The sequence below is a fragment of the Telmatherina bonti genome (assembly GCF_933228915.1).
Source record: "Telmatherina bonti genome assembly, chromosome: 8".
Classification (NCBI taxonomy): domain Eukaryota; kingdom Metazoa; phylum Chordata; class Actinopteri; order Atheriniformes; family Telmatherinidae; genus Telmatherina; species Telmatherina bonti.
In genome coordinates, this window is record NC_136626.1 from 34,374,965 (window position 1) to 34,400,847 (window position 25,883).

At 40.1% G+C, this 25,883-nt stretch overlaps 1 protein-coding gene across 1 annotated transcript in view; it reads right to left on the reverse strand.

Annotated features, from left to right (window-relative positions):
• rab6ba (RAB6B, member RAS oncogene family a) overlaps positions 1 to 25,883 on the reverse strand; it is a 91,854-nt gene that overhangs the window by 15,305 nt on the left and 50,666 nt on the right. Inside the window, exons 2-5 of the mRNA XM_079245423.1 lie at positions 22,614 to 22,672; positions 8,060 to 8,113; positions 7,656 to 7,761; positions 3,043 to 3,154 (exon numbers count right to left, since the gene is read on the reverse strand). Coding sequence (XP_079101549.1) covers positions 3,043 to 3,154; positions 7,656 to 7,761; positions 8,060 to 8,113; positions 22,614 to 22,672 — 331 coding nt within the window. The remainder of the gene's footprint in view (positions 1 to 3,042; positions 3,155 to 7,655; positions 7,762 to 8,059; positions 8,114 to 22,613; positions 22,673 to 25,883) is intronic.

Sequence of the window (25,883 nt, forward strand, 5' to 3'; positions counted from 1 at the left end):
ACTACAGCACGGGGACAGATTATCCCGACGTTCAGCGAGGAAAATATTTAACAAGAAGAAAGACACACTAATGGAAAAAGCCTCCATATAATACTAAAGTGAAAATGTAGAGATATTTGTACTAATGTTCTTTTAGAACGTGAAAACTGAAATCCACTAATGGTCCACTTTATCAACTCCAGTGACTATGTAGCGGCTTGGAACTTTTTTTTCCTCCAGAACTTCTGTAATTCCTCGTGTCATAGATTGAAATAGGTGTTGGAAACATTCCTGAGATTTTGCTCCACAACGACTTGAAGCATCACACAGTTCCACTTTATCACGATGAGAATCTCCCGTTCCACCACATCACGATGAGAATCTCCCGTTCCACCTCATCACGATGAGAATCTCCCGTTCCGCCTCATCATGATGAGAATCTCCCGTTCCACCTCATCACCATGAGAATCTCCCGTTCCACCTCATCATGATGAGAATCTCCCGTTCCACCACATCATGATGAGAATCTCGCGTTCCACCTCATCATGATGAGAATCTCCCGTTCCACCACATCATGATGAGAATCTCGCGTTCCACCTCATCATGATGAGAATCTCCCGTTCCGCCTCATCATGATGAGAATCTCCCGTTCCACCTCATCATGATGAGAATCTCCCGTTCCGCCTCATCATGATGAGAATCTCCCGTTCCACCTCATCATGATGAGAATCTCCCGTTCCACCACATCATGATGAGAATCTCGCGTTCCACCTCATCATGATGAGAATCTCCCGTTCCGCCTCATCATGATGAGAATCTCCCGTTCCACCTCATCATGATGAGAATCTCCCGTTCCACCTCATCATGATGAGAATCTCCCGTTCCGCCTCATCATGATGAGAATCTCCCGTTCCACCTCATCATGATGAGAATCTCCCGTTCCACCACATCATGATGAGAATCTCGCGTTCCACCTCATCATGATGAGAATCTCCCGTTCCACCTCATCATGATGAGAATCTCCCGTTCCGCCTCATCATGATGAGAATCTCGCGTTCCACCTCATCATGATGAGAATCTCCCGTTCCACCTCATCATGATGAGAATATCGCGTTCCACCTCATCACGATGAGAATCTCCCGTTCCACCTCATCACGATGAGAATCTCCCGTTCCACCTCATCATGATGAGAATCTCCCGTTCCACCTCATCATGATGAGAATCTCCCGTTCCACCTCATCCCAAAGCTGCTCTGCTGGATGTAGATCTGGTGACTGTGGAGCCGTTGGAGGACAGTGAACTCATCGTCATGGTGGAGATGATGTGAGCTTTGTGACATGGTGCATCATCCTGCTGGAAGTTTCCATCAGAAGATGCTCCACTGTGCTCAGAAAGGGATGGACATGGTCAGCAGCAGGACTCAGGTAGGCTGTGGAGGTTAAACCAGGTCATGTTGGTACTAAGGGGACCAAAGTGGGACCAGAAAACCTCCCCCCACCATTCCACCAGCAGCAGCCTGAAGCGTTGATCCTGACGGCAGGATGGATCCATGTTGTCATGATGTTTCCAGCAGATTCTGATCCTACCATGTGAATGTGGAGCTGAACTGGAGACTCATCAGACCAGCAACGTTTCTCCATCTTCTATTGTCCAGTTCTGGTGAGTCTGTGTGAATTGTAGCCTCAGTTTCCTGTTCTTACTGACAGGAGGAACCCGCTGTGGTCTTCTGCTGCTGGAGACCATCTGCTTCCAGGCTGGACGTGTTGTGTGTTCAGAGATGATGTTCTGCAGATCTTGGTTGGAACCAGTTCTTACTGGACTTCCTGTTGTCTTTCCATCTTCTCCAACCAGTCTGTCCATTCTCCTCTGACCTCTGACACCAACCAGACATTCTGGTCCAGACAACTGCTGCTCGCTGGATATTTTCTCTTCTTCAGACCTTCTCTGGAAACACTAGAGATGGTTGTGTGTGGAAATCCCAGTAAACACTCAGACCAACAACCATGCTGCGTTTAAAGTCAGGTAAATCTCCTTTTTTCCTCATTTTGATGCTCAGTTTGACCTTCAGCAAGTTGTCTTCATGTCTACATGATGTGTTGAGTTGCTGCCATGTGATTGGCTGGTTAGATATTCGTGTTTTCATCTAGACAAGTGGACCTGATGAAGTGGACTGTGAGTGTAAGTGAACATACAAACTAACAACTTGAGGAGTACCTGCACATCAACGGAAACATGACTAAAACGGTGATATGGTGACAGAATGATCATTAGTCTGACTTCAGCTGGTCCAATCTGTAAATGCATCTTAGGACTCGGTCTGCATCATTTCTGCTCATTTCTTTCCTTCTGAAATCTCTGGGCTATATATTGTACTCAGTAGTAGATTTTACCCTGGAACACAAGTCATTTTATGGTTCAGTTCACTTTTTGTCGCCTTTTCTTTCTCCAGCTCTTCCAGTAATGTATATTTCTGCTTCATGTCAGTGTTTACCTCGCCTTTCTATGCATCCTCTTAGCAAATCAATTTGTTTTCAATCTCAACTTCATTAAACATCCCGTCTCATCAGCACTTTCCAACCTTCTTCTCACACCTACACAGCTTACACACCAACATACACACTAATTCCTCGGTGTCCACAGGTCTCCACAGACTCACTCAGATTCATTTCCTCAAGCAAAAAGCTCTGCATTCACCTCATAGCAACTGGTCTGACAGGAGGTGCTGACTAGCCCGTTCATGTCCAACCATCATCCACATGTCCAGCTGAGCTAACAATGTGATAATGGAGCATTTTTCACACCTGCTATCTTATAAAATAGAGACACTATTAGTATTAAATCCATACACATTCATATTAGTCTTGAGCTGATCGGTTCCGTTTCATTAATATCCAGATTTATTCTCAGACTCCTGATTGGAGCATCTGTTCAGCCTGTGGAGTCTGCCTGGTGTGTTTGTTGTGCTTTGTTCTTCGGTTTAGTGCCTACACACACTGCACATCCCTGTTGCCATGGTGTCAAGACATAAAAAAAGATGCTGAAGTTAGGGAGCAGCGCGCTAACCTCTTGTCTGCCAAGTCAGTCTTATTGCCAACAAGCATGATGATCACGTCACTTCCTCTCTCTGTCCTCACATCATCGATCCATTTTGACGTCTGCTGGAACGAATTGACATCTGAAAAAAGTAAAGCAGAGTAGAATAAGTGTTTACTGTAAGTGAAGTAACATCACACTAACCGCAGTCCTGATGCAGAACGTCTGGTTGATATTTAACCAGACATGAGTTCGAGTTGTTTCATTCGTCTGCGTTGTGGCCATAGACCATATATGAAAGATGAACAGAGCCTCTGGTGATTAAAAATGAAGCCTATTCAGAAGTACATAAAACTGCAGTTCCCCCTTCATCCACTAGGGGCTGCAAAACAGAACGATGCCCCTTAGACTCCCATGTTAAAAAGACCAACTTCACAGCTGAAATAAACATGTTTACAGCAGGAATAAACATGTTTACAGCAGGAATAAACATGTTTACAGCCTGGTACAAAAATCCATTTTCGGTTCAATAGGTCAGGTTTACCTTCATGACAACTGTGGGGGGAGTGAATTTTTTTTCTAACTCGCCCGTTTAAAAGTAATTTAATCTCAAAATTTGGCATATTTAGGGGTGTGTACTTTTGATTGACAGGTACCCGATCTCCCGCTTCAAGTAAGAAGAACGTAGAACAACTGCGGTTTTTTGCCGGTTAACAACGTGACTTAGCTTTAGCCCGCTTACCTGCGTTAGCTGGTTAGCTCCTGTTATCTCCGGGTTAGCTCGGTTAGCTTTTAGCTACAGAAAGCTCGGAGTTCGCTCGATGTCAATCATCCACCATGACGCTCACAGCCCCCCCCTCTGCTCCACCTCTTTGCCCATATTTGTATTTTCCGGGCGAGATGACATGCATGCCCCTGCCAAGATGGTGATGGTAGAAACCGCCCATCTAGCTTCAAATCAGCTCTTCAGAAACCTACGGGTGACGTCATGGAGGCTCCGCCCATCTTCTTATATACAGTCTATGGTTGTGGCCCAACAACAATGACCCCCACCTCCCATATGATGCCAGCTCCAGCCCCCCCAAGAGCATAAAATGAATGAAACATCTGATGAAGATGGATGAATGGTGTCGTTATTGTTGATTAATCTAAAAAAAAAAAAAAACAACCTTCAGTTTGGATAAAAGTTTGCTCACCGTTTTATTTTCTTACTTTAATAAGGTTGATTAATGCTGGGGGGTATACCAGTTCAAACTGGGAACAGTGTTTTTCTGTTAAATGAATCTGTTTCACACCGGTTTAAACAGCCTAAACTGGAAGATGGTGTAGCTGGACGATGTTCTGCACCAGTAAACCTGCAGCAGAGCAACTGGAGATGATGAGTGGTGAAAGTTCAGAAAGTCAAACTGAAGATGAAGTTGTCATGGTGATACTTTGGTTTTATAAGGTCAGACCTGGACCAAAACAACTCGTTAATGACAATAATGTCCAGAAAAGATGGCAGCAAGAGCAATCTGCTGCACCAGCTCAGAAGGAAACATGCTCTGGAATACCAGGAATGTCTGAAACTAAGATCAGCATCCTCCTCATCCTCAGGTGAATCTGAAAACGCTGGAGGACGTATGAGTTAGAAGACACTGTTTGCTGGAAGTATATTCAGGGCTGTGATGGAGACATTGTTTCTGGTAGCAACATAACACAAAGGTTTGGGCAGAGTTTAATTAAATGTTACGGGAATCTCAGAAATGGAACAAAGAGCAAGCGATTGGATTTCGTGGGAGATCAGGACCACCGCCAGAATCCAGGAATCGTGTTTAGAGGGAGATAATTTGCCACTCAGAATCATTGGCAAAACAGTTACAAAGGCTTGACAGAGGTCTGCGCTCTTTAAGTGCTTCTTTTTATCAATCTAATGAGGAAATTCTTCATTTGATCAGTGGAAAATTGCATCCATTCAAACAAAAATACCATCAAATGCCATGAAATCTGTAAAATTTTGAGAAAAACCACAATATATTTAATCTAATTAAGATTAAATACTAAACGCCGTTTACATTCTTATGTACAAATCGGATTGGAGAGACAGATAAATCAACATGATGCATTAAATTCCCGCTTCTGCTGCTTGTTACAGTTTGACCTTGCTACATTCATTGCATATGCAGGCTGAGGGTCATATCACATTCCTAGATGGGGAATTTGATGAGACAAGACTTCATGTCTTTCTCCAAGGTGAACACAGATCATGGTTTGTGGGCGGGGGACGGTAAGCCACATCTCTGAATGGAAATGGGAACAAAGTCTATTTTCAGTTTCTGCAGTTTTAAACCTTTAAAAAGCAGGATAAAATTCATATTTATAAAGACTTTCACCTTCTTAATAACACTTTTCATTAGCATGTGCATTAGCATTCAGCAAACCAGATCTTTAGACTCTACTTGTTGAGCTGAGCATCAGTTAACCTTGGATACAGGGTTTTCTGTGCAACTGACAACCAAAAAGAAAAGAAAGAGATATAATTCATTTTAAATGTATAAAATATTTGCATTTGACAGCAAACAGCAGGAGGAGGTTAGAGCTCATAAAGAGACGTTAAATCACACCAACAGCCTTCACATCACAAGTCTGAGGAACAGCAGGAGGGAAATGAGGTGTCAAAACTGCACAGAAAAAGTTATCCAGTTCCAGGTAAGGGTAAGAGAGACAAAATGTCCCACAGACTGGGAGAAACTGGGAGAGACAGTTATTTCTACTATTGCTTGTAGCAAAATGTATTACCATTCTTTATTTTTACCATCAGTGAAAAATTTATTTTATTCACTCTTTTCTGTTTTAAGACTGGTCTGGATTGAAAACTCATGGATGATAAGAGAATTAAAGCTATTTTTTTTCATTTCTCTACTTGTTCAGACCTTGCTGTTTTACCAAATGTTGCAAGAAAGAGCAAATACAGAACATTCAGGGGAAATGAACTAAGTTTTTTAAAGTTTTGAGTCACTAAATCTATAAGTCCAAGATTTGTTAAGTACATAAATAAATCACTTTTGTTTTCAGTTTTATGAAGTGTAACTGTTTGGTAGACAAATGTGGCATCAACTGGTAAATAAAGATCAACTTAATCAATGTGACGTCTATCTGGGGAAAAAAAATATCTGATCATCATTATGCTGATGACACTCGTCTCTATTTTACCATCCCACCAGGAGACTCTGGTCCAAGATTATTGAAATAATCAGATTTTCACTTCTACATCCATTCATAAAGTTCAAGTTTGAGTTTATGTACATTGCACATTTATTCAGCAGCAGCTGCCCAAAGTGCTGAACAATAAAGCGACAAACAACAGAACTCCACAACTTAAAATGAAATACTGCAGAGTAAAAAAAAAAATAAAATCTGGAATTAAAAACTAGAATAAAAGTAAAATTAAAATACACAAAGGACAAGCTTAGGTTTGATCAGATGCCAGAGTAAAAAATTGGTTTTAAGTACAGACTTAAAATCAGAGACAGATTGGGCAGCTCTGATGTGACAGAGAACGATATTCCACATCTTAGGAGCAGCAACAGAAAAAGGTGCTGGACTTAAAAATCTTCTAAAAATCCTAATCAACATTTTCCAGTCAGACATCTCTTTGAGTCTGTACCATTCACTGTATATAAGAAGATGGGCGGAGCCTCCGTGACATCACCCATAGGTTTCTGAAGAGCTGAATTGAAGCTCAGTGGGCGGTTCCTACCATCGCCATCTTGGCAGCGTCATGCGTGTCGTCTCACCCGGAAAATACAAATATGGGCAAAGAGGTGGAGCTGAGAGGGGGGCTGTGAGCGTCATGGTGGATGATTGACATCAAGTGAACTCCGAGCTTTCTGTAGCTAAGAGCTAACCGAGCTAACCAAGCTAACCGGAGCTAATCAGCTAACGAGGTAAGCAGGCTAAAGCTAAGTCACGTTGTTAACCGGCTAAAAAACGCGGTTGTTTTACGTTCTTCTGACTTGAAGCCGGAGATCCCTGTCAATCAAAAGGACACGCCCCTAAATATGCTGAACTTCGAGATTTAATTACTTTTACACGGGCGAGTTAGAAAAAAATTCACCCCCCCTCCCCCAGTTGTCATGAAGGTAAACCTGACCTATTAAACCGAAAATGGATTTTTGGCGCCCATGATCTTAGCATTAGCTGCTAATGTGGGAGCTAATAAGCTGAAAAAGAAAAACCAGACTGCATGTGAACATTTAACCCCCCCCATGCCATCTTTTTTTTTTCTGTTTGGTTCTGCTCTCGTTATGACTTTCAGAATACACTGAAAATATGGAAGCAAAGCAGTTTTTTCCTCATACTCCAAAGGAAAAAAAAGGCTTAATAAATCATATGTACGGGTTTAAAGATATCAGAGTGATTAGTAATAGGTGTGTTAATGAGAAACTGACAAAATCTGAATCAGATGAGGCCATCTTCATCTGAATAATCAGGTTACTCCACAAACAGGCTCAGTTAGATTTATTAGGAGTAGATCGTTGACTCTCTGTCCACACTTAATAAAATAAAAGTTTGATCAGGATTATAGATTAAATTTTAGACATCTGGCAGAAAGGCATCTGCAGCTTCATACAGAATTCAAATAAGTCATTAAGGGAACTGACTTGTGATGTCGTAGACCACCACAGCCACAGTGGAGTCCCGTATATAACTGGGGATGAGGCTCCTGAAGCGCTCTTGTCCTGCTGTGTCCCAGAGCTGCAACCTCACCTGGGGTTCAGAGAGAGAAAGCTGAGGAAGGGAAGATGATTCAGACGGTCAGAGAGCCTGGAAACATTCGGCTCCCTTCAGACAAACACAGAAGACTCACAGCTGTAGTTGTTTAAAGGGCCGACTCTTCCTGGCCGAGGTTGCTATTTATTATTCATTTATTTTTGTTAACAGTGAATAAATGTGAAAACTAAAGGGGGATTTTCTTGATGCAGTACAAGAGAGACAGCATGCAAACAACATTCAACATGTAACCTCTCTATCAGGACATGATTCAGATGCAACTTTAAGTTCTTACCGTTCGATCTTCCAAGTACATGGTTTTTGACAGGAAGTCTATTCCGATTGTGGCCTGGAAGTAAAAACATATCCATGAGTCAGCATCAGGGGATCAACAAAAACCAAGAAAAGCAACTCAATCTGAAGATGCAGAAGGTGCTTCTATGATCTGAACATTTTCAAATTTTCTGTTATTAACACGCAGGAGAAAACTTTTCCAATCCTGTAAATTTCTGTTTTATAAGTTTATATAAAGTTTATTTTTATCAGCTGTAAAATATTAGTAGTTACTTTATGTCAGCATTATACTATATATATATATATATATATATATATATATATATATATATATATATATATATATATATATATGCATGCAATAATTGCAACTTATTACCAATATACTGTCCTTTACTTTGTATTTTTAAAAGGATTTCTACACAAGAATGTGATGAATTATGACTCATATTTTATCTCTATTATCTATTTATCGAGTCTAATAATTCCCTTTTTGTGTGATAAGGCAGATGGCAGATTTCTCCTCTATGAAAGATGTTTACTTTACACTCAAGCCCACAGCTTTCTGCTTTGCAGCCTGCAATAATAGCCTCAGTCTCTATGCATGGACACAGAAAGAAATCCCTGTTAAACTACAGATCTGTAGATGTTTTATCAGATTGTTCCCTCCCAAGCACGTCTTTTTTTGGACAAAGGGAAACAAGCTTTGAAATTTTATTACAAGCATAGCTTTTTATGATCTTTTCATAATTTTTATTATGACTGCAGTGGGAACAATGAAGTTATATATTAGTTTTGGAGGAGACAACACTGGTTTTATGTTATGTGTAGACCTAATCGCAATCTTTCTCATGATTCCTGGGAAGCAGCATAGTGGATATATATATATATATATATATATATATATATATATATATATATATATCAATATGGACTCTTTTATTAGTCAGCTAAATTGACAACTCAGGGTTGGGACCAGGAGGCAGAATTATAGTCCTACACACTTTTCTGCAGCTTCCCACCTGCCGCCGCCCACCCAAAACCCCATTCCGACCTTATACAACTCCCCAGCAGTAAGAATTAAACAACACAAAAACACTTTTGGGGTTAATCATGAGAACCTCATAAAAATAAAAACAATAGATCTAATAAAATCTGAAAATAAGACAATAAAGTGTGGCCTACTGAATATCAGATCCCTCCCAAATAAGTCTTAGTCAATGACTTGATAGGTGATCACCACATTGATTTATTCTGTCTTACGGAAACCTGGTTACAGCAAGAGGATTATGTTAGTATTAATGAAGCTACGCCAGCTAACTATTTAAACTTTCACATTCCTAGAACTACAGGCAGAGGAGGAGGTGTTGCAGCTATTTTTCAGTCAGAATTTTTAATTAATCCTAAGCACAAAACTAACTATAAATCCTTTGAATTCCTGACATTAAATTTATCTCATCCAAAATGGAATTTAGAGAAACCGCTCCTTTTAGCATTAGTGTATCGCCCACCTGGACCTTACTCCGAGTTTCTGACCGAATTCTCTGATCTCTTGTCTGAGTTAGTGCTGACTACTGATAAGGTCATTGTACTAGGTGATTTTAATATTCATGTTGATGATGAAAATGATAGTTTAAACATTTCCTTTAGCTCTATTCTAAACTCAATTGGGTTTTCACAAAATGTCAATGGTGCCACTCACTCTCATGGCCATACTCTTGATCTGGTTCTAACATATGGTATTGAGACTGATAAGCTCAAAGTTTTTCCTCAAAACCCGGTATTGTCCGATCACTTCTTATTAACCTTTGAATTCACTTTATTTGATTACTCACTGACCAAAAATAAATTCTACTATAGCAGATGTTTATCAGACAATAATGTTACAAAATTTAAACAATCAATTGAATCAATTTTTTCACCTCTACCATGGATTAGAGGAGTCTCGCTTAACCTGGAAAGAAAGTTTAATTGTATACAAAAAAGCCTTACATACGACAAGAACAGCTTATTATTCATCATTGATAGAGGAAAACAAAAACAACCCTCGGTTTCTTTTCAGCACTGTAGCTAGGCTTACTAGGAGCCGGAGCGCTGTGGAGCCATGTATTCCTTTCTCACTTAGCTGTGATGATTTCATGTATTTTTTCAGGAATAAAATTGACACTATTAGAGATCAAATTCACAATACTCTTCGTTCTACCTATAATGTTGAGCCTGTTGTGGTCTCCGAAGCATCCTTAGAACCAGGATCTGACTTGTCTAAATAGTTTCTGTCCTGTCCAACCCACTGAATTAACTAAAATAATAGCTTCATCTAAACCATCCACCTGTATTTTAGACCCTCTCCCAACGAGCCTCTTTAAGGACATTTTCCCTTTAGTTGATACATCACTACTAAGTCTTATCAATATGTCTTTAGTGACAGGATATGTACCACAAACATTTAAAACTGCTGTAATCAAGCCTTTACTTAAAAAGCAATCTCTGGATCCAGAGGTGATAGCAAATTATAGACCTATATCTAACCTCCCGTTTATGTCCAAAATTCTGGAGAAAATAGTTTCCGCTCAGCTACATGCCCACCTAAGCAGAAATAATTTATTCAGGATTTAGAGCTCATCAGAGCACTGAGACAGCATTGGTGAAAGTTACTAATGACCTTCTTATGGCCTCAGACAAAGGACTTCTGTCCGTACTTATCTTACTTGATCTTAGTGCTGCATTTGATACAGTCGATCATAACATTCTGTTACAGAGACTAGAACAGGTGGTTGGAATTACAGGTACAGCGTTAAGCTGGTTTAAATCATATTTATCTGATAGACTTCAGTTCGTTCATGTAAATGACAAGTCCTCCTCACAAACTACAGTAAGTCATGGAGTTCCTCAAGGTTCTGTACTTGGACCAGTACTCTTCACGCTATATATGCTCCCTTTAGGCAAAATTATTAGACAACATGGAATAAACTTTCATTGTTATGCAGATGATACTCAACTATACTTATCCTTTAAACCAGATGAAACAAATCAGCCCAATAGGCTACAAAATTGTCTCATAGACATAAAGACTAGGATGTCTAGAAATTTTCTCCTCTTAAACTCAGATAAGACTGAAGTAATTCTCGTTAGATCTGAAAAACTCAGAGCTAAATTTTCCAGTTTTGTAATGAACCTGGATGGCATTACTTTAGCTTCCAGTGCTACAGTGAGAAACCTTGGAGTAATATTTGACCCTGACCTGTCCTTTGGCCCACATATTAAGCAGGTTACTAAAACAGCCTTCTTTCATTTACGTAATATAGCCAAAATTAGGGACATTCTGTCTCAGAGTGATGCAGAAAAACTGGTTCACGCTTTTGTTACTTCGAGACTAGATTACTGTAACTCTCTATTACTGGGCTGTCCTAAATATGCCCTGAAAACCCTTCAGCTGATCCAGAATTCTGCAGCCAGAGTCCTGACCAGAACCAGCAGGAGAGATCATATTTCTCCAGTTTTAGCCTCTCTTCATTGGCTGCCTGTTGAATCTAGAATAGAATTTAAAATCCTTCTCCTTACATATAAAGCCCTCCACAACCAGGCACCACTATATATCAAAGACCTCATTGTTCCTTATATACCAAGCAGAGTACTTCGTTCGCAGACTGCAGGCTTACTTGTGGTTCCTAGAGTCTCAAAGAGCCGAGCAGGAGGCAGAGCCTTTGGTTATCAGGCCCCTCTCTTTTATCCCCCCCCCCCATAACAGTGTTGCATCATTAACATGTATGTCTCCTGTCTCAGCAGGTCTCCCTGGCTGGGAGTAGCAGTTCCTGTTATCTGTTGACTTTCTGTCCTCTTCCCCCCACACAGCAGAGGCAGATGGCTGCCTGTCCTTGAGCCGGGTTCGGCCGGAGGTTTCCTTCCTGTTTTTTCCTTCCCACTGTTGCCAGTGTGCTTGCTCAGGATGGGAGATTGAGTTGGAGCTTCCAACTCAATCTGTTGGTTTCCTTATATAGGCTATTATGAATTGGCTTTCATTATGTTTTCCCCTCTGTCTGTAAAGCGTCTTGAGATGGCATTGCCGTGATTTGACGCTATATAAATAAAGTTGAATTGAATATACATATATATATATACATATATATATATATACATATATATATATATATATATATATATATATATATATATATATATATATATATGTATGTATATAGACAGAAAGGTGTTTACTGTATCTATCACTCCCATAATTTCAACCAGTTTCCTCGTGCCTGCTGGTTAATGAGCTGCCACACAGCTACCACATCACATTGTTGTGGTCAGAGACATCTCTTTGTATTTGTGAACCTTGCAAACACATCATATCTCACGACTAACTAGAAGGCCCCGAAGGTGAGTGTTCAGCCTCATCTGGGCAAAAGTAAAATAACTTTTCTTTATTCCTTAAAGCTATGCTGTAATATAAACACAGTATAGAAGAATAAAGTGCTGCAATGATAAAGATCTGGCATAACTAAGTCTAAATTATTGGACTCAGCTGTTATGCTGTGAGTGACGTCGACCATAAGGGACAATCAGAAAGATTGACAGATACCCATCATTAACGTTAATGAGGAAATGGATGGTAAACAGGCTCATGAGATCAAAACATCTTATGGCAAAAACATGTATGTAGAAGAAAACAAAAGAAGGAAGACAGCAGGAGGGATAAAGGTGGGGGGTTTGTTGCTGATATGCTGTGGGTCAGGGGTTAACATGTTTGTTATTTGTCAGCTTAATTAGCCTTGGATAAATGTTAGTTAGCTAGCTAGTTAACTAGCTACTCTGATAAACCAGCTGTAGTGTTTGATTCATGAGAATTGGCTAAAATCAAATTAATATTTCTTTTAGGAATTGCTGTTCTGTCATTGGACAGAGGGGATTTTTTTTCATCTTCACACATTGATACTGATTAATTTTACTAAAGTGACACAAGACTGCTGGACCTGACCGGAGGGCCCAAATAACAAAGAACACAGTGAAGAGAAATTTCTGTCAAATTTAAACCTTTTAAAGATGCATTATGTAACTTTCTAACCTTATGATTCCACTTCCCGGACTTGTTCTATGATACAGTGACATTTATCAAGCTAATTTCTAGAGCTGCTGCGACCCAGCAGCACCTTGATGCGGAGAAACCTACTCAATACATTTTTTATATCCAGGATGCAATGTGACATGACGTTGCAGCAGAGTTTCGCTTGCCGGTAAAATAAGGAACTGGCTGTTCTGAAAATGCAAGAAGTTAAAAAGAGACAAAACAAGAGTCCTTGTAGGATCGTATTTAGATGGCTGGAGAGAGCTAACAGGTTAGGTAGGATGCAAGATGGATACGGAATTAGCCGTCAATGGGGGGCAATTGATGGGGAAAATGCCAAAAGTTCTGTAGCGTGTCTTTAAGGAGGGCTATTTACCATTTATGTCTATGTGATCTGCTGAAATATTATAATGTAATCTACTGCTTCCTTGTGTCCATCAGAGGACAAAAGACAAGTATAAAATTGTGTGTAACAAGGTTTTTACCATAAAGTGATGCAAAGCGTCTCAGAAACTACACGTCTCATTGGGCTTCATAGTGTTACCATGAGAGGTTATTATACTATAGCGTGTTTTTGTGGCATGTTCATGAATCATCACTCCATCGAAGTTTGTCAGGCGTGGAGCCAACAACCCTGCTCAGGGTGATTGGAGGTGTTGAGTTTGCATTTTCCTTGATGGAGAAAAAAGCTCTTTTTGATTTTCCATGTCTGGAGTCTAAAATGGTCTAAAACACACTTTCTTTTCATGACAGCAGGGTTTTTTCCTGGCTACTCTAAAAACAGAGGACTGTACAGCTTATAGTAGTCTTATGTACAGCAGTGTGTGGAGCTCTCCAGCTCCTACGGCTGTACCTTTGTTTTCTTGCCTCTAATTAATGCCCTCCTTGCCTCGTCTATAAGTTCTAGCGGACAGTCCTCTATGCTTGTTGTGGTGCCATATTCTTTTATTTTTTCTTGTTTCGGGTATTCATTTATTACCCACTGTTCCTCACAAAGGCGCTCTCCTTGGTCTTCATGGTGTTGCATCCACAGTTGTCCCTTTTAATTAGAAGCATTTCAGACTCTGGTAACTAACTGTGAAACTTTCCACTCTTTTCATGTGGCGCACCCAAATGTTTGCTGTCTGGGTGTACATATGTGGGGATGGGGTGTAGGAATGAGTCAGGATTACACAGCAGTCCCCTGCTGTGTGTTTAAAGCCTGTATGACCCATCCTGTGAAAAGCAGCACTGGCCAGCTGGAGACGGTACTTACCATCAATGGATAGCTGGTTAACAAAGTAATCCTGCAAACCCATCTACAAATGATGCCTTTTTCTTTCAGAACTAATCTTCAAAATCTTCACAAAAGAACAAATTTAAATGATCCAGAATGTTTTTATATCCATCTGTCATTAGGCAGGTAGCTGCACACGCTGTGTTCCTCAATTAGGCTATTCAGCAGGGTGCCCACTGCCCACTTTGGCAGCACCAAGCATCAGCATCTTGATCACGCACTTGTTTCCTTGGCGATGCCAGCGACTACACTGGACTTACTCAAAGAGGCTGGCATTGAGACAGGATGTCATTTATACTCTTCCTGTAGACTCTGGTTCTGCTGGAATTAAACTCAACAACCTCAAAGAATTCCAACCATGAACTAAATAAAAGAAGCCAAAAAGAGAATAAATCAAGCAAAGACACTTTGAAGGAGCAGAAACTCAAACACAGACGAGATCATTACAATAAACTTCCAATTATCTTTTCATTTCAGCAGAATATTGTCAAAGTTGCGTCGTCTGGGTCACCAGAAGGCATCGAAGATGAGAAAAGTGTTTAAAAGCACCAAAACAAAAATCTGTTTCAAGGTCAAGGGAAAAACAATCCATCTTCTGGATCTTCACTGCTTCATCCCAGACACCCCCCAGCCTCCCTCCTACCACTTAGTCTACAGTCTCAGGGAGATGGACTTGTGTTTAATCCCATTGTAAACCTCCTGAACGGGATATAAATGCCTGTAAAACATCTGTACATCGGCTCAATGGTAAACTATCCATCTCAATTCCCCCTACAGAGTTACACACTACTGCTGGCGTTTCAAAGGTTAAAGCAGTCCATCTTAAATTAGGCTTTTTATTTTCAATGTAAACAATTAAAAATAAATTAACTAAGTAACTAAAGTTGAAATAATGATGGTTTCCTGAACACAGTGGGCTTTGCCACGGTCACTCATGTAAAGGAGGTGAACTCCTGTAAGCTAACGTAGCTGCACTTTGATATGTTGTCTGCCTGAATATAAGGAGATATCTGGGAAAAAATAATGCTCATAATAATAATATCCAGACAGGATTGGGCTGTGTGGTGCATGTTCATGTTGTTGCTGCTTTAATGAAAGCAATGAAAAAAAAAAAAGCAGGACTTTCAAGGTCTCGTATCGAGTAGAAACACTGTTAAACCGAGAGAGCTGGACTCATAGAAACCAGAGGGACATTTTCTCCCAGCACTGGTTTTTTTTACAGTAGGATCTTAAGATACAAAAGCTGGTAGTTGTAATTTTACTGCCAGCATCAGATAGCAGGATAAACAGGTCTGAGATCACTCCTCCTCCCTCAGACGACTAGCTGATTATAATATAAGTTGTACATAAAAATACAGACTGATGACTTCTGAACGAACCTCATGGTAGAGTAACCCTAACCACCTGAGCAGAGTCATGTCAATATACAAACTAAAGTCCCAAGTTATCTTTCCATCTGCAGACACTATACTGGAATATGGAGGAGTCTATAAGTGGAAATCATCATTTAAAAGCATAATATCTGCATTACATTGAGCGGAAGCTGGAATTTAAAAGATTTTAATTGGTTAATTCTCTTTGATATAAAATCCAAAAGCCTCCATTAAGCCGCATCAAAATATTTGGGCAGATCAGACAGATGTGATCACAGTCTGGTGACCAGGCCTGACTGACAGCTTGGTGTCTCTGGAGGCCTCTGAGCCCTTTAGCATGTGCTGCCAGGCAGTCAGGACGCCTGCCGCTGTGTCTCTCGGCTGGATGGCTGCTTGATGGGAGGCTGCCGCGTCAGAGGCAGCAAATACGACTCGCCTCAGTCGCATCCTCTAAAGCTGCAGCCACGCTTGGCTTCATCTCTCTAATGGCCCCTCAGTGTTACTGTTGCTCTTCCTTCTCAGAACCGAACTGGATCTGTTGAAATTCAGCTTAACGCACAACGAAACGAAGAACAAGCCTGGAGACCAGGACTCCATAAAGCCTCTCATCAGGACAGGTGTCTCCTGCAGGCTTCATTCATATCAATTTTCCACTCTCATTGGGCAAATCTTTCCTCCCCGCTGAGCAGCAGCATCAACACTCACGCTGATCTGAGCCGCGCTGCATTTCAATTAACTCCTAAAGGTCTCGGGAGTTGAGCCAGAAAAACACGGCAGAATTATTTACAGCCCTCCATGTCACTGGGCCAGGCAGGAAACAGAAATGGCATAAAGACACGGGGGCTTTAGGGGGCTCAGCTTTGATTTACGGCAACAAAGCGGAGGTTATGGCACCCTGACAAAATCACTAACCCACCATCCGGCTGGGTGAGACGGGAATGAAGAGCCCACCTTTTTATCGTATATAAGGCCAAGGCTAGCATTAAACAGGTTTTTATTCTACGAGCAGACGCTACCTTCGCAGCATCTGTCTGCTTAGCATGCTGTCTGCTTAGCATGCTGCCTGTGCCCTCTCCATCCCTTCATTACTTTAAAACCTCTGCAGACAGGCATTTGTTTAAGAAACCGTGTTTCTCCTTGCTTATGAGAACGACCGACTTTGACGGCGACGAGATGGTATAATTTATCTTGTTTTCAGGTTGGAAGTAACAGCAGTGGCCTTGGATCCAGACAGACCGCCGGCGACAACAGAAGCCCACATTAAGCAGAGTGATGCTGTCTGAAAATGATGCTGAATGTGATCTGTCACATGTAGCTTACTGTTGTAATGAGCATCATTTATAAGGACATTTATCTCAATACGTCTGACACTTGTAATGGATTCCAACTGCCGACTGCAAACATGAAGAAGCTCTTTCAGTCTGGAGACACTTAAAGGGACCAAACGTGGACTTTTTGAAAGAACCTGGAAGTTCATGGATCTCATGATGGTGATCAGGCTTTCCTCGCCAAGGTTTATGATGGGAGGTTTATGAGGATCTCACTGAAGTTTTCCCTGGTGGAGGTAACTCTACAATGAAAACTCTGCGTTCTGGACTTGTTCCATGACACAGTAGCTGCGTTTCCATTACTTTTTGTTGCAAAAACAAACCCCAAAAAAACTATATTTGTAAGTTTTGACAAACAACAATTGCGATTTGCAGGTGTTTCCATTAATCAGTGTTTAGCGCATTTGCTGAACTGAAGCTTGTTCCATCCTCCGCGAGAAGCGAGAACTTTTTTCTTGCTCTCGAGGCCCCGAGAAGAAAATGACGTCATTTTGTTCTCACGTTTGAAGACAGTTCTCGACACATCGGGCTGGCAGAACTTTTTTCTTGCGGGGCTGTGAGAAGTATTGTGTGATTGGTCGGATATGTGAGGTGGGCGTGGTCAATACGGAGAAAGCATGAAGCAGAGTTGCTGCTTCCACGTTTTTACTGTCGCAGGTAAAACTGATTGTTTTGATAAAACAGCTGATTGAGGTGGTGAGAAAGTACCAACATTTTTACATGTGGCATTAAAACACTCGGACCCTGCCGCGTGCACGACCCGCCCTGCCGCGTGCACGACCCGCCCTGCCGCGTGCACGACCCGCCCTGCCGCAGACGAAGTTATTCGTTAAATATGAAACTAGAAAAGCACTCGGAGAGCGGAAACCTCCACCAAGCACAATGTTAAAGAATCCTTTTAAAACATTCCTGGATCCAAACGGTGATCCGGATCACCACCAGAATTTAATCAGTTCTTCATTTTTACATTTCCAACAACTCTTGAAATCTTTATAAAAATCCGTCCGTAACCTTTTAAGTTATTTTGAGCAAAAAGACGCTGAGAAAAACAGAACCTCCCTGGTGGAGGTAACAACCAGGTTCATTGCTCATACAGCAGACATCGCCCCCGCAGAGATCCCTCCCCGCTGCAGACCTGCTTCTCCTGGAGGATGGATGGACCTGACGAACAAGAAGTTTTTTCTTGTTCTTGCAGCCTCGAGATGGAGGATGGAACAAGCTTAAAACTCCGCGTTCTGGACTTGTTCTGTGACACAGTAGCTGCATTTCCATTACATTTTTTTGCAAAATAAAAGCGATATTTGTAAGTTATGACAAACAACAATTGCGGTTTGCAGGTGTTTTCATTAATCGGTGTTAAGCGCATTCTCTCAGTTCTCGTTAAATCTCGTCCGGTTGATGAGAGAACTGAGGCTTATGCAAGGTGACCACGTTGCATAAGCAACCAGTGTTATAAGTGACCAGTGTTATTTTGGGGTTTTCTAGTTGCTGTGGAGAATTTGCTACAGCTTTTTTAAACTTTTCTCCCTCGTTTTCTTTTCTAAAACTCAGAAATTTGCTGTTTGCTGTTTCCACACCGCGCCATCTTTACTGGAAATGAACTGGTCATGACCCCTCACGTCACTTCCGGAGACACGTAAATACGGAAAAAGTTTTTCCACTACACTTTTATGATATATTTCTATATCAAACTGTCTGAAAAACCACTTCATGACAGCATATACACTTTGAGACTTTTTTTTAAATTTATTTATTTTTAATAAATGTAGGTGTTTCCATTAGCATTTTTTAAATTGCGATATTTATTATTTTGCGCAATTCTAGATGTAATGGCAACACAGCCAGTGACATCTATCATATGGAGTTTCTGGAGCCGCTGCTACCCAGCAGCAACCCGAGGCTGAGAAACTGAACTATACAACTTTTACATCCGAGACGTTGAGTAACGTTGCAGAAGGGTTTTGCTTCAAGCTAGAAAACACAGAGGCTGTTTTGAACACGCAACATTGCTGATTTAGCAAAGAACCACAAGAAGATTAAAAGAGAGAGAGAGAGACAAAACTAAAAGTCTTCGTAATATCATCTTTTTCTGTCTGGAGACAGCTGACAGGTCAGGTCAGGCTGCAAGATGCATACTGGATTAGCTGTCGGGGCGCGTGACGGGGAAAATGGCAAAAGTTCTGCAGTGTGTCTTTAAGGCATTGGACTATTTTACTCTTAGGGTGCATTCACATCAGGATAGTCCGCTAGACTGTCTGATTAGAGACTCGGCTCAGTTGTAAGGGGGTGGGTCAATGCAGACTGACATAGTGTTCACGCTGCACATTTTCATATAATAAATATTAGAGGTAGAGGCTACCAATAAATATTGGTAGTGATTAGAGTCTTGAATATGTCAATTAAATTTGTCATTAAATTAAATATGTCATTAATACTTTTCATGAAGCATCAGATTCTCCCTCTAGTAACTATAGTGACCAAAAAGGCCCCATTGGCCTTAATCAAAACATATTTTAATCTTACTGACGTCACCGTTTTAAACAATTAATTCTTCAATTTCAGCATTTTATGTTGAAGAAAAGTTATGATATGTCACATTTTTACTGGATTCCACCACATTAAACTGTTTTCCCACTGCAGGCAGATGCAGGAATTTCTCATATTTTCGCTGGTTATATTATGGAGCCATGGGACCACCAGGGGGTAATCAACAATTTTTTATCTATTTGTTTGTGAAAGTGATGGGAAAAACAACACAAGTCAAATCTTCCACAGAAAAGCTGAAACCCAAATGTTTCATAAAGTGAAATCCTACATGCACACACAGTATTTTCCCCGCAGTAAACTGCGTAGGCTGATGAATCATTACAGGCAAGCTAAAGCCTGAAAAATCAACAAACATAAAAAATTATAATTCAAATGTCTGATAAAATCTCCACGGTGTCACTTTGACTGCTGACAGTTTCTGAACCGCATCACACACACACACATCAGAAGATGAATCTGAGTAGACAAATGTTCGACTGGCGTTCGCTTTTCTACAAAACTAAACACATCTTTCAAACTTCTGTTCCTGAGAACAAAAAGCTGCTTTCAATTCTATGAGTGCAGAGAGAAAGACAGTCTTATTAGATGGAGATAAAATGGAGGCACAGCTCAGTAGAAGAAGCGGGGTGTTCTTTAGAGACCGCTGTCGATGATTCAAAGGCAGCGCCAGAGCTTGTGGGATCTACACTGCAGGTCTACCTTTCCAGGATCAAGAGGTAGAACATAATTAACCTGCTTGTCCCCCCCCGGAGGGCCTCCAAGCGGATTCTGTACATCTCTGAAACTGCTTTACGTTATGAAATGAACCGAGTACAGGCAGTGTCTTTCAGCGTAAGAGAAGCATCATATAATATCCAAGTCAAAGCCACCAAAGTTACTGTATGTTCAAGTACAACGCTAACAAGACCACATTCCCACAGACGAGCTTTACTGCTTCTACATTCAAGTCATAAATACATTTTGACCTTTAATAATAAAGTAAGATAACTGAATAAAGTTTTGGGGTTTTTTTTAAGAATGATTAACAGGTTATGCATCAGAATAAAAAAAAAAAAAAAGAATCTGGCTAACATGCACACACAATAAGATTAAAAAGCATCACTTTCTGCACATGTAAAACAACGTATTCATATAAATCAATTTGTAATAGAAGTGAAAATATTGTCCATTTCCTTCCCCTATTTCTTCTTTTAAACTGATATTTTGTCATTTACATGTTCAAAATCAAATTTTAATCAAATTAAAATCATGTCAGAACAGCCATTCATTTAATATTTTTATTAATAATAATTTACATCAGTAAAAGAAACACATTTAGAATTGCATGTGTAAATGAATGTTTTCGTCTTCTTTTATCACAGGAGTTGGAAACCAATACTTTCTGATGGAAGTTGTCTTCATGCAACTACTAAACAGTTTTACCACAACTTTATAACATAGTGCTTGTTTTTGATACACTTTAATGTACTGTATCGAGGAAATGTCTTGTCTGTCACCGCAATAAATTTTAAGTGAATTTCCATGTAATTTGTGAACATTTTAGTCATTTAAACTAAAAACACTGTTTTTGGTTGGAAAATAGGAGTAAAAAGTTGTTGTTTTTTAAAAAAAAAAAAAAAAAAAAGGCATTCCCAAAGAAAATTCAATGGAAAAAATGGAATTCCTAAAAAATTAAAAAAGAAAAACCAGAATTAGGGAAAAAATAAAACATAATTTGGGAAAATAAAAATGAAATGAAAAGTTTTATAGGGCCCTAGAAGAGCTGCTTCTACCAGAAAGTGTTTTAGCGACAGCAGGAAGATGTTCTGAAGAGGATCCACGGTAAAATATCAGTCTATGTCCTCAAAACTACCAGCAGGGACTGCTGAGTATTAAAAAATATAAATAAAGTAACTTTTAAAAAAGAAAAAGAAGTGATTTATGGTGCAAAACCCAGTTAGATATGCTGCAACTCAGACTGATGACTTTTGATCAGGTGGATTCTCCTACAGTTTTATCTGTATTATATCTGTTAGCATGTCGGTGATAGACATGATTTTTATTCTCTTACATTTTATTCAGTCTTGGTATATTGTTTATTTTTCCAGTGTTTCATTCTCCGGACACAGTTAATGGGGTTGACACAGCGAGACATAATTTAATGTGTTTGCTGTGTTGTGTTAGTTTCACACACTCTTAATTTAGGGGGATATGATAATTTTGTTTTTTATCCTTTTTTGCTTTTAATGTAAAGTTCTTTGTGCTACATTTTTATTGTATGAGAAGTGCTTTATAAATAAAGATTGATTGATAATAACTAAACTATACTTCCTATCTTTACTTACTATCCATTTCCTTCCTATCTTCCTAACTTTACTAACTATCTTTGCGTTGTAGAAGCTGTAAACCCGGGGGATTCTGCTACTGATGGGTTTCATTGTTCCTTCAGAAAATCTGCTTGTGGTTTCTGTTTATTACAGCGACTCATAACACTGAACTTTCTTACAATAAAGATTCAGAGCGAGCTCGATGCACATTTTACGCTCTGAGTGAAATATCTTATGAGATTTATTTCTAATTCCTTTTTTATTACTGTGTAAGTAGATTCTTTTTGCTTATAAAGCAGTAAATCTGCAGGTTTTCTTTAAGAGCCTTCTGCAGGAGCTTGAAAGGAGCTGCATAAGCGATATTTCTGTTGCAGGATAGTGAGGAAATTAGGCTTCTCTGCAGAACAGGGTTAAAAATACTGATTGCCAAGGGGCCTACAGTGCTCTCTGTGTTCTAAGTTTTCTGTTTTTATCATCTGATGCTGCTTTAAACATCCTCTTTTTACACACATAGGAAGCTACTGTACATTAATTTCATTGACCAATTCTCACTTGGTTCAGCTGTTTGTTTCGTTTCAGAGAGGCCTTCAGCCCAGTGTGTCTGATCAAAGGAGATCATCTCCACAGACATGACAACCCCACTCTGCCTTCAGTAGCACCTACCTGATACGTGTTGTCAAAGCTGTCATACATGAACCGTGTGATCAGAGACGTCTTTCCAACTGCAAGACAAGAAAGAGGACAAGAGCGCATTACATGATGGACATCTCTGCATTCACACTGTTGGTGAACTTTAAAGTGGAAGTTTCCTCTCACTGCGGCAGCAGGGAGTTCATTAGGAGGCGCGGAGGTCACCACCAGCAGCACCGGGTTCAGATGCAGCAACAGCTGCTGCTGTAAATGTTACGCATCAATAAAGCAAACATTTTCAATTTGCATGGAAAATACGATGCAGGAAGACGAGAGGCGAAGATGGAAACTAACTTTTACAGAGCAGAATAGACTGAATTTAAACTACCTTCCTCATGACACCAACACCATTATCTGAGTGATGACTCAACGGTATTTAACTTAACCTTTATACATAATTTAATCCATCTAAATGTTGTATAATTTAAAAGTCCTGGATTAAAATCTTATATCTTTCTGGCGTGCTGAATTCCTGAAAACATGAAGCGGGAACAGTTATGTCATGCAATTATTCATGCTTGACTTGCTGCTGGTTATTTAATGCATCTCAGTCCACAGCTTGTGCACGCAGCGTAGCAACTCATGAATTAAAATGTGATGATGCCTGCCAGGCTGCTTGATTATGTCAATCAAACCCGGCCCTCCACACCCTAGCCTGACGTATAATAGTGTGTGTGTGCAGGTCTTTAGGTTTAGTGCTGCATGGCTGGTCTAATGGCAGCTGTCTGTACCTGTGTATGACTGTAGGATGCTGTGGTTTTATTAAATAACCCAATGCATCATTTTTCTCCGGTTAAGGAATAACAAAGAGACCAGACACGTTCACAAGCCAGGCAGAAAGATTCTCTCACACACATTTACATTTACTCATTACTTCGCAAAGTAAAGTAATTCCTGTTCAGTGGAGGATATTTTGGATCAAGGGTTTCTAGCAGCTGTCTGATCAGAGCAACTTCCAGATGTTGCTGCTTGTGTTGATGAGTTGCGGGAGAGGCGTGTTACAGGAGACAGCAGAGGAAGAGTTATTCCCCCAACGGATTAAGTCATAGGTTATACAAAAAACAGAGACTTAAGTGTGAATGTAGAGGGCGGATCGTCAGCCTGTAAAACATAAAAAGTTGCAGAGAAAGAAGGAAATACATCCAATATGTTTCACCGCCTGCAAGATAACCAGCAGATTTTATGCTAAAGTGAAGCTAAATGCTCAGCAGTTTGGTTAAATCAAACTAAATTGTGTTTTTTGCCGTTTTGTAATCATGTACGACTGGTTGGGTTTGCAGCAATGTGATGAGATCAGCAGCATCACTGAACGTCACGTCACACTGATTAGAAAAACCTGGATATGATAGATTAAAACATAACAGACTCCAATCAATGCTTAATAATCTGTAAAAAAAAAAAAAAAAAATCTCATTCCAGAAATGTCGCTTTTTTTTTCCCTTTATTTCCACTGTTACAGCTTTATTTATGTGTTGACCCTTTTAGGGCACTCAATGAAATACCTTGAAATTAGAAATTTTAACCTAAAATAGTCCTTCTGGTATGTACAGAGACCTCCATTCTGTTGTTACATTAACAAAAAAAAACAATAGTTTCATGCTGAATATGAAAGAAAACGAAGTGATCAAAAATAGTCACCTGCCCCATAAAGGGTTAAACATCAGATATTCTGCTGGAAGTCAAAGCGAGACAGATGTTTCTCCTGCATTTCTAATTTCTCAGGTTGAAAATAAAGGTTGAAAAGCATTTTTATGTTGTAGTTTCTGGAAAGAAGCCTCCCAGGTCCAAGTGGAGGTCATGTAGCCTTTCTATCCGTTTCTCAGAGTTAATAAGTATGATTTATTTATTCATATAGAGATGCAGTAGGAGGGAGACTTTGCTCTGTTTCTAGATTATTTTGCCAGCAAAAGATATAATAAATAAAACTTAAAGACCAGTGAGGAGCATTCATGTGGTTGTATACATTTATATTGCTGAGAATTTTTTTTTTTTTTTAAATATTGAAAACAACAGAATCGTGATTATTTCTTTGACAATAATAATGCCATGAAAATCTATAATCATAATTTCTACTGTAAATGGAGGGATACATCAGTCGAACCTTTAGTGTGACAGCCTGACTGTTTTATTTATTTTCTACACAAAGAAACTCTGCGGACTGAATCCAAACGGTACAATACGGAGAGGAGAGGACAAAGTTAACTTCCGCCTTGGAATTACACAAAAAAAGACTATTTCTTTTTAGAGAATCTAGATTTTATGTAACGCAGTAAAAGTTTCAACCATTTTGCTTTTTATACCACTTAGATTTCCATGACACATTTTCATCAATACCAAAGTTTTTCTTCCTCTGTCGCGTGATATTTAAACCCCCAAAACCCAGCACGACGTCGCTTGTCTTAGGCTTCGTTTACCTAAACCTGTAAAAACAGTCTAATCCAGAAAAGTCTAATCCAGAGGAGTCTAGTCCAGAAGAGTCTAATCCAGAGGAACCTTTGGTAGAAGGGTCTAATCCAGAGGAACCTTTGGTAGAAGGGTCTAATCCAGAGGAACCTTTGGTAGAAGGGTCTAATCCAGAGGAACCTTTGGTAGACGGGTCTAATCCAGAGGAACCTTTGGTAGAAGGGTCTGATCCAGAGGAACCTTTGGTAGAAGGGTCTGATCCAGAGGAACCTTTGGTAGAAGGGTCTAATCCAGAGGAACCTTTGGTAGAAGGGTCTAATCCAGAGGAACCTTTGGTAGAAGGGTCTAATCCAGAGGAACCTTTGGTAGAAGGGTCTGATCCAGAGGAACCTTTGGTAGAAGGGTCTGATCCAGAGGAACCTTTGGTAGAAGGGTCTAATCCAGAGGAACCTTTGGTAGAAGAGTCTAATCCAGAGGAACCTTTGGTAGAAGGGTCTAATCCAGAGGAACCTTTGGTAGAAGGGTCTAATCCAGAGGAACCTTTGGTAGAAGGGTCTGATCCAGAGGAACCTTTGGTAGAAGGGTCTGATCCAGAGGAACCTTTGGTAGAAGGGTCTGATCCAGAGGAACCTTTGGTAGAAGGGTCTAATCCAGAGGAACCTTTGGTAGAAGAGTCTAATCCAGAGGAACCTTTGGTAGAAGAGTCTAATCCAGAGGAACCTTTGGTAGAAGGGTCTAATCCAGAGGAACCTTTGGTAGAAGGGTCTAATCCAGAGGAACCTTTGGTAGACGGGTCTAATCCAGAGGAACCTTTGGTAGAAGGGTCTAATCCAGAGGAAC